This window comes from Sinohyriopsis cumingii, chromosome 7, assembly GCF_028554795.1.
Source record: "Sinohyriopsis cumingii isolate HCF-2022 chromosome 7, ASM2855479v2, whole genome shotgun sequence".
Classification (NCBI taxonomy): domain Eukaryota; kingdom Metazoa; phylum Mollusca; class Bivalvia; order Unionida; family Unionidae; genus Sinohyriopsis; species Sinohyriopsis cumingii.
Genome location: NC_142967.1, coordinates 36,972,328 through 36,981,538, shown reverse-complemented (window position 1 = coordinate 36,981,538; position 9,211 = coordinate 36,972,328). Strand labels below are relative to the sequence as shown.

At 36.5% G+C, this 9,211-nt stretch overlaps 1 protein-coding gene across 1 annotated transcript; it reads left to right on the top strand.

The window, feature by feature from the left end:
- Window positions 1-3,354: 3,354 nt before the first annotated feature.
- LOC149795029 (hephaestin-like) lies at window positions 3,355-8,887 on the top strand. Its single transcript, XM_089964697.1, has 4 exons — window positions 3,355-3,536; window positions 4,944-5,213; window positions 7,041-7,169; window positions 8,198-8,887. Exons 2-4 carry the CDS (start codon window positions 5,078-5,080, stop codon window positions 8,518-8,520), a joined length of 588 nt encoding a protein of 195 aa, XP_089820823.1. The 5' UTR covers window positions 3,355-3,536; window positions 4,944-5,077; the 3' UTR covers window positions 8,521-8,887.
- The last annotated feature ends 324 nt before the right edge of the window (window positions 8,888-9,211 follow it).

Sequence of the window (9,211 nt, the reverse complement as noted above, 5' to 3'; positions counted from 1 at the left end):
TGCATCATCAACCCCACACAGAATAACACAGGAAGAACTAAATGACCTGATTCGTGATTTGGACTTATCAAAGAACAAGGCAGAATTGCTAGGATCAAGACTCCAACAATGGAATCTTCTAGAAGAAGATGTCACCATTACTGCATATCGAAAGCGCCACCAGCAATTGGAGCCTTTCTTCAGAAAGGAAAGTAATCTGATATTCTGTTCCGATATTGAGGGCCTCATGAATGCTTTAAAAATCACTCATGACCCACAAGAATGGAGACTATTTGTGGACTCTTCGAAACTGAGTCTCAAGGCTGTGCTTTTGCACAATGGAAACATTCTTCCATCTATTCCAGTAGCGTATGCTGTCCACATGAAAGAGACATACGATAACTTAAGGCAGCTACTGAATTCCATTGAGTATAACAAGTACAGCTGGCACCTCTGTGGTGATTTGAAGGTAGTTGCCCTTTTAATGGGACTGCAGCAAGGATATACAAAATACATGTGTTTCTTATGCGAGTGGGATAGCCGAGCAAGGGAAATGCACTACATGAGGAAGGAATGGACTCACAGGCAGAATGTAGCCATTGGAGAGAAGAATATCCAACACCCAGCTCTGGTTGAGGCTCAGAAAATCTTGCTACCACCCCTTCACATCAAACTAGGTTTGATGAAGAACTTCGTGAAAGCCATTGACCGGACTTTGCCAGCATTCCGATACCTGCATGAAAAATTCCCTCGACTCAGCGAAGCAAAGATTAAAGAGGGAGTTTTTGTGGGTCCTCAGATTCGAGAGCTTTTCAAAGATGACCGGTTCAACAACTTGCTGGAAGGTGACGCGAAACAAGCATGGAATGCTTTTCGCCTAGTTTCTACAAACTTCCTCGGAAATGTTAGGGCAGAAAACTATAAGGAACTAGTAGAAGACATGTTGATGAAGTATAAGAAACTTGGCTGCAATATGTCTCTAAAGATTCACTTCCTTCATTCCCATTTGGATTTCTTTCCTAGCAACTGTGGTATTGTTAGTGATGAACACGGCGAACGTTTTCATCAAGATATCGCAACAATGGAACAAAGATACCAGGGAAAATGGTCCACTACAATGCTGGCTGACTACTGCTGGACACTCCTCAGAGATGCTCCCGAACAGCTGTACAAGAGACAGGCGAAGAAATCTAAGATGTAGTCAATGACTTGATTTTTTATAGGTAGGCTATTACAGTTGACCTTTTACTATTGGAATGCATTTCGTTATGTAAACATTAATTTCTTGCAGATTACAAAAAAACTAGAGCCAATTTTGCAATTTGACTGTCATATTCGTGTTCAGCACATAAAAATTGATAAGAATTGACTAATTTTATTTCAGTAACATGACTTTTGTAAAAATTTGTTGTCCAGTGTTATTTGTTTTGTGGGGGTGGGTAAAATAGCTTTATAGATAGGTCACCCTTACTCTTCACCTCTCTGACGCATATGACGTGTTGTGTGAGATCGATTCAAGCACGTGCATGCTATGATATCACTTATTAATTATTTTGATTTCTCAGCTTGTTTCCATTTTTTATTAAACCATATAGAACATTATTTTTGGATGGTTTTATTCGCTACAATTGCAACACATTTTCCACGAAATACGACAATAATAATAATAATAATAATAATAATAATGATAATAATATAATGTCCGAAGAACAGAAGCGCGAAATTAAGGCACACTAAAAGTCGTAGGACCGAGAGCACACAAAATAAAAACACCGAAAAATAACACACTGCTTGGCATCTTATAAAGTCTACTACAGTCTATAACATTCGTCAAAGGATTTTGGGGGATTCTTATTCTGCTTCCAGCATTTTCAGATCTGAATCTGAACTCTAACATTTTACTCCTTAGGTGTAACCATATACTCTGGATTGGGATTGGCCGTAGCGTTGGTCACTGCCATACCGAAGCAAAAACAGTGAAACACTACATTTATATCGCAGTGATAGTTCCCTCCAAAATGTTTATAAGTCTCAAAAACAAGTTAGAATAAATGCATTTGTGTTCTGTGCGCTGTTTTTGCTCGTTTCCTTCAGAAACGCTTTATGAAAAAGATATAACCAAAATTGAAATGGTGACTACAGGCAATACAATCGACATATATCCATCAGATATTTCAATTTTGTAGACTATAAGATTGCTACCACAAGTAACAAAATATTCGTGTAAGGATTCGGAATCCACATTTATTTTCTGTTATAAAATGGTAAGTGGAATTTATGATCATCGCACAAGAAATCCTCTCACTTCCGTTAGTATCCACTCAACTTCCATAAATTAAATTGTATCATATTAAATACCATTAATCAGGTACTAATTGAAACAGACGATACCGGTTCACACTTTGCTAGTGAATCTGTCGCCAGCTTATATCTAGTTACGTTGTTTGCGTCACGCACTCCTTGCTCACGCCATGTTGAGCTTAGTTTTTTCATCTAGGTTCAGGCATATAGCCTCTTCTTTTATTTCTTTTCTTTTTAAATAGTCACGTTCCACTTGTTGTGATCAGTAATGTGCTCAGAGAGACACGCTTTACTAAAGGTGGCGCTCTACATTTTCGTATTTTGCATACGGTTAGATTTTCCAGGAAAAAGATTTTTCCCCGGATTTCCTCATTGGTAATACTGGCGATCGAAATAGAACTTGTTTATCTTAAGTAATGTTCAAATAACCTTTAATTCCCTTTATTTTGATGCGTGACCGAGGGTGTAATATGATTTATAGATTTGACAACATTATCTTACTTCAGTTATGCACCAATAAAAAAGACTTCTAACCCGCTTGGTCATCTTTACTTCTGGACTTCAGAGGAAGATGTTAAAAAAGAGCTGATAACTATTACATTTATATATGGTAATTCATTCATTACACTATCCGAACATGGTATGGTCTAATCTGGAAAAATTCGTTTTCCCTATTTTAATAACTGCTAAAGACATAACACTTTAGACTAATTCAGACTAAATTTTTGAGTACATGGGAGAAGTCATTTTGGTTAGCAGTCTGCTTAGATCATGTACAAATCCACAAGTACAATATCCAAAGAAATTTCAGCCATAATTCATTAAAGTAATATAGAAGTATACCAACATTCGTTACACTGCGCATGTTGCAAATGTAAACAACTTCACCATACATCTTTCACTCTCTCAGACGTTTATAATATTTGTAGAGCGCCCCAAAACGAAGCTTTGCATTTAGCAGTTACAAAGGTAGCCACTGCTACATGAATCAAAATTGATTTCATGAATATCCGATTAGACTTTTATACAGAACCGTCAGAATCTGAGTCAAAGAACATCTAACCAACTGTGATAGGATAATTTTTGTGGCATTGTTCTTTTTAGACCCAATGGATGTAACACGTCGACATGTTACAAGAAAGCAGTTTTCAGACGGTATCATGATAAGGAATTTTTGCGGAAGTCCAACGACAATGACGAGGTAGGATTGTTTGGACCAACGATACTTATAGAGGGAGGGACAAAAGTCGAGATCGGTAAGTGTCCATTATATAGTATATCTGATTGTTTAATAGGATCGAACTACTGACAACAGGTTGGTTTGACGGCAAACTAAATGACCATTTCGGAGAAAAATGGATTAAATAAAGATTGCTAAGGATAGTTACATCGATCCCTATACGTAATAGTCATAGAAACTCATGTTTTTACCTCAGAGATTTAGATATCAAACTTTTCGCTGACCTCTTCGCTATCTAGATCTGTTACACCTGGTGAAATCCTTTTAACTCCGATAACTAATTGATAGCTGCATGTACCATGGCACGGAAAACCTAACCAGTATTAGTCGACACCATCATGTTGCTCTTACGCAACTCGGGTTCAATACTTACTGTCGACATTCCTTATTCTGAGTTTTTCTCAGGCTTTTTCCTGTCTATTAGGCCCGAAGAACCTTCTCACGACACCTTCTGCGTCTATGACAACCGCATGAATTTAAATAGTTATTGGTCAGTCAACGTAATATAAAGCAATTTTAATTAAATTAATTATAATGGCTCCATGCTTTCGAAATTGCCGTAGAGTTTTCTTTTTAACTAGTAGGTATATGTGATGTTGATCCTGAACTGCCGCTAAATGGGAACTTAACAGTGACGGATTTATAATGGGTTTGACTTGGGGGGGTGTCAACGTTTTTTGGTCAAAATAGTATGCTCTTAACGGGAAAATCCCAGATGTCTTTTGTTATTACATATTTGTTCTTGTTATTGTTTTTTGTTTTTAAAACAACTACGTCAGGCCACAGGAGTCTGACGTTTTATCAATAAAGTACGACGAAATCTCTGACAACATGAAATAAAATAGTACCGATGTGGTTTCATATAGTTAGAGATTTCATCGTACTTTGTTGATAAAACGTCAGACTCTTGTGGTCAGGCACAGTAGAAGACAACAATGTTTTCTTTTTTAAAGTAGTTTTGAGCGCGTGGACACCTTGACTGAGACGACTGGTTTGAGATAACTAGACTGAGATTAGAAACGTAAGATAGCAAAACAGCTAGATTTCTCTGTCGCATGGGTGAGAAAACAGCTTATGAGCGTTCTGTCTCTTCTGTAGAAAGACACTTTGACCCGACACAGTAAAGGAAATGATACGATCAATCCTAATCAGTAGTAAAAAATTTCAGTTGGCTCCTTATGATTTTTTATGTATTTTTTATTATTTATTCATAGTGTATAGAGGATGAATATTTAAGATAATGGAGAAACTTTATCAATAAATATATTGCAATTTATTCTTGCCCTCACACCAACGGACTGTGTTTCTAAATATTTTACCTCAGATTGTTTCTCTCTGAAAAGACAACATTTTTCAAATGTTTCCATAGAGTTTTCAATATTTGTACATTTGCAGATTTCTTCCAATTTTGTTTTGTTTTCAGTCTTCAAGAACAGTGCATCTAGATCGTACTCGTTCCATGCCCAAGGCCTGCAAGTCACGAAAGAAAATGAAGGAGCTAGTTACAGGGACCACGTAGAACATGTCAAGGTTGACCCAGGACAACTCTCCAGTTATATGCTGCGTATTCCGGAAACGATCGGCCCAAGTCCGAATGACTCCGGCTGCATACTCTATCCGTTTTATTCGGCTGTGGACCAGGAAAGAGATCTTAACAGTGGCCTGTATGGAGTTTTCATCGTTTGTAAGAAAGGTAATGCTGGTCTACAACTTTTTTAGAAGTCGTCTGTTTCAGAGATAAAATGTGCTATTTATTGTTGATTTTTATGTGCGGAGTTCAAATATGACAATAAAACAACTGATTGGCTATTGTTTTCAAGATATTTAAGGTTTTGGTTTTACATTTGTGTATATTGTGTAGATAGTAGAGTTTTAATCATAAATTGTAAACCTAGGTCTTTTCATGAATTTATGGTTGCTTTACATGATAATATTTATTATTTCACCTGTCCTGTTTATGTAACACTTTAAAAAAACAACAGAAGGGTTATATAAATAAAATTTATTATGAAACAAAAGGCAAAACTATTATGTATACATAAGTTTATACTCTAGTCCTGATTCAGTGTCTACTCTGCGCTTCTTGGCTTGTCAATTGTATTCATTAAATGGAGCATATCTTATCACTGTCCAGCAACAGTCTGCAAACATTGATGGGCTCCATTTGCCCTGATAGCGTTTCTCCGTTGTTGCAATGTCCTGAATAAATCGCTCGCCGTGCACGTCGCTCACTGCTCCACAGTTCGGTGGAAAATATCTGGATGAGAGTGCCATAAATGTGTCTTTAGTGACATGTTGCAACCATTGCTTTTATTATGCCTTGAGGAGGTTTTCCACCAACTCTGTGTAGTTGTCTGCCTTCTTGTGTCCGAAAATATTTGTTGCCACTAACTGGAGGGCCTTCCATGTCGTCTATTCCTTGCCACGCAATGCACGGTCAAATATATCATCTTGTCGTCATTTAACCTTAGAAAATTTCCACGGAGGTACTTGAAAGCTGCTTGTATTTTGTCCATGGCCTTGACAAAGTGTTTCATCAGACCCAGCTTGATTGGCAATGCAAAAGGCATATTATTTCCTTTTACTGTTCAGCCACTGGCGAAGTTTTATTGCACAAGTATTGTAGCATATATGTGATGCCCACATCATATTCTGGTCTCCAAATTTGCAGCCAAAATAAAGGTGATAGTTCTTAACCAATCTGGATATACTGCGATTCTGTGATGCTAAAGTTACTTCACCACAAACAAAGCAGAAGTTATCTGCATTGTTCACACAAGTACGAGGCGTCTACGCTCATTTTGGCTCAACAGAAATGTGTCTCTTTGCAAAATCAAACACTGACAAATAAGAGAGCACGACACGATATGATTTCTAGAGCTGATGCAGGGCGATTTGTTCAGCTTAGTTATGATTGCATCATCCATGACTTATAGGAATAACAATTCTAATCATGTATGACGCAATATCAGCTTCAGATTGCATAATTCATTGTTTTGCCTATGCGTAAGTGATGCAAGTGAACGGAGTATGAATTTGTGTCTACTACTCATAAGAATGACAGTGTCTGTTATAAACCGATATCATATTTATAGTACATATAATTGTATTTATATTTATGATTATTCCAGGCAAAATCAATGACTTAAGCATATATGTTTGGTTTAATGGCACGTGAGCACAACAAGACCATTTAGTACCGAGGCAACAGGCGTAAAGTGTCTTGCCCATCTTTACGACAGCAGCCATGTCGGGTTTATCTGTGCAGAATTTGAGCCTACAACTTAATTATTAAAAGTCCAGCACACTAACCTGTGACCCAACAAAGCTCTGAAAGCTAGGGTCAATCTGATAACGCTTACTGGACAACTGTTGATAAATGGATCGCAAACAAATAATAGCCATGTGCGTAAGAATTTTAAGATATTTATGTTTGGAAGTCTGCAGAAAACAAAGCAATGGACTAAAACAAAACAGAAAAAATGTTCAAATTGAAGCATGTTTTGAACAATTCTTTCAGATACGGTGGTGTTTGATGGCCGTAATGATGGCGTTGCCAAGTCTATTTCGTTTATACTTGGAACAATTGACGAAAGTCGAAGTTGGTATTTTACACCGGGAAATAACAGTGGTTCGCATATGTATAATGGTAAGTTGTACAATTCATTTTCTGGAGTACGGTATAATCCTTAACAAGATATTATATTACGTTCTTTTTGCATTAATGTATATTCAGTTAGTGACACACAGACTCGCAGCACGACGAAGTTCAATTTGCATGAAATGCATCCTGAGATAGTGACACGTAACCTGTTTTGTGGCACTATACAGCCTAACAGTGCTGGTGCGCCTTAAAATCCACAATCAATCAATCAGGTAGTGACAGGAAGACTCGCACCACGATGGAGCTCTTTTTGTATCAAATGCATCTTGAGTTATTGACACGTTGACTCTTGCCTCGATTATCAACCTCACAGCACCATCGCATGTCTATCGTCTCTAACTGACAACTAACGACATTTATTTTCAAAGTAATAATTATCAATTTGATTTTCTTTAAATTAGTTAAACTTTTGTCCAAATAGTTTTTTTTTCTTACATATCTTTTTGGGCTATAATTTCTTTTTATCTGTAATCTGACAAAATTTGTTCAGGTCGACTACCGCCAGCTTCTCAATACATCTCATCTTCATAGAATGCAAACTTACGTTGCTGATCAGCGGTGGCTGTGGACTTAGTTTATCTGAAAAATAAATATCAGAATGTTCTAAACTGTAATATTATCACAAACGTATTTAGATGGGAACTTCTTAAAAGCCATTCATTGTTGTCCTAACAAACTTTATAATTGACACTCTTATTTATGATAAAAAATAAAAGTGTTATCACACAAAAACATGGGGAAAATGTATATTGACGGAGTTATGCTAAAGAAAATGAATCTGCATGATTTATTCTCAGACGAACTTATATAGATTGTTTCCATGAAAACGTAAGTTTTGAAGCTTACATAAATTACATTCAGTGTTTACAACCCATCAAACAAAATGTACAAGTAGGAAAAAAAGGAAACCAGAACGATTCGCTTGAAATCTCTGCCAAACTTTTATTCCGTATATATTCTATAACTTTTTTGTTTCCTTCCGTAATAACAGAATATATTTATAATTTTCTTAGTCATTAATGGATACTCACCGGATGTATTTCCTGGGCCGCATTTCATTGGCAAAGAAATGTACGAGTTCAGATTCCACTCCATGGGAGACAGACTTCATTCACTTCATTTCCATGGCAACAATTTTGATATATTTCCTCTTGGGTCCCGGCAAAGGGACCGAATTACGCTTTATCCTGGCACCTCCAAAACAGTCCAGGTTTCAGATCCACAAACAGGGACCTGGCAAATCCGAGGGCTGACCTACGATGACGTCATGAATGATGTGAAGATTATTTGCAATTTCGGGAAAGGTTTGCGGGCCGAGTCCGGTTTGAAGGGTTAGGAGTTCATTCTTATAGCAAAGTTTGTTACTGATGTCTTCGAAGAAAAAAACATTTGATAGAGAACTCAAACTACGTTTACTTCTTTCAAGGGAACATTTTGAAAGGGAGTTTCACCTTTCCAGAACATACAATTGTATTGTAAAATCCACACATACGAGCATTCAAGAATATGAACAAATTTATTTTTTCGCTTTGTAACGTCAAATTTCCACATGAATTTACACCATTTAAAATGGTGTGCAATATGTGTGAAGCAAATTATTCGAAAAAAAATATCAGTCTGCACGTGTTTAAAAACGTTTCATGACCTTTGTACTATGCAATGTATGTAGTTCCATAATAAAATATAATTTAATAAAAATGTCATTGAATATATTATTATTCTTTATATACACACAGAGACACAAACACACCCAGACCCACCCATATATATATATATATATATATATATATATATATATATATATATATATATATATATATATATATATATATACATGCAAATGCACTCCAAACAGAACGGAGAGTGCTATATCTGGACTCTACAGGAGAATGACTGATATTACAAGGAGAATATTGTTTTAGAAATATGAATTAGTAGCACTATCATACAGCTTAGACAATTTATACAGAGAGAGAGAGAGAGAGAGAGAGAAAGAAATACACCACACATTGTAGAAAGTGATATCA

Bases quoted from the DNA above. Each gene is read 5' to 3' on its own strand.
- LOC149795029 (XM_089964697.1), top strand. From the start codon at position 5,078: ATGCTGCGTATTCCGGAAACGATCGGCCCAAGTCCGAATGACTCCGGC. The intron at 5,214-7,040 runs GTAATGCTGGTC...CAATTCTTTCAG, and splicing joins TTTCATCGTTTGTAAGAAAG to ATACGGTGGTGTTTGATGGC. The intron at 7,170-8,197 runs GTAAGTTGTACA...TAATTTTCTTAG, and splicing joins TGGTTCGCATATGTATAATG to TCATTAATGGATACTCACCG.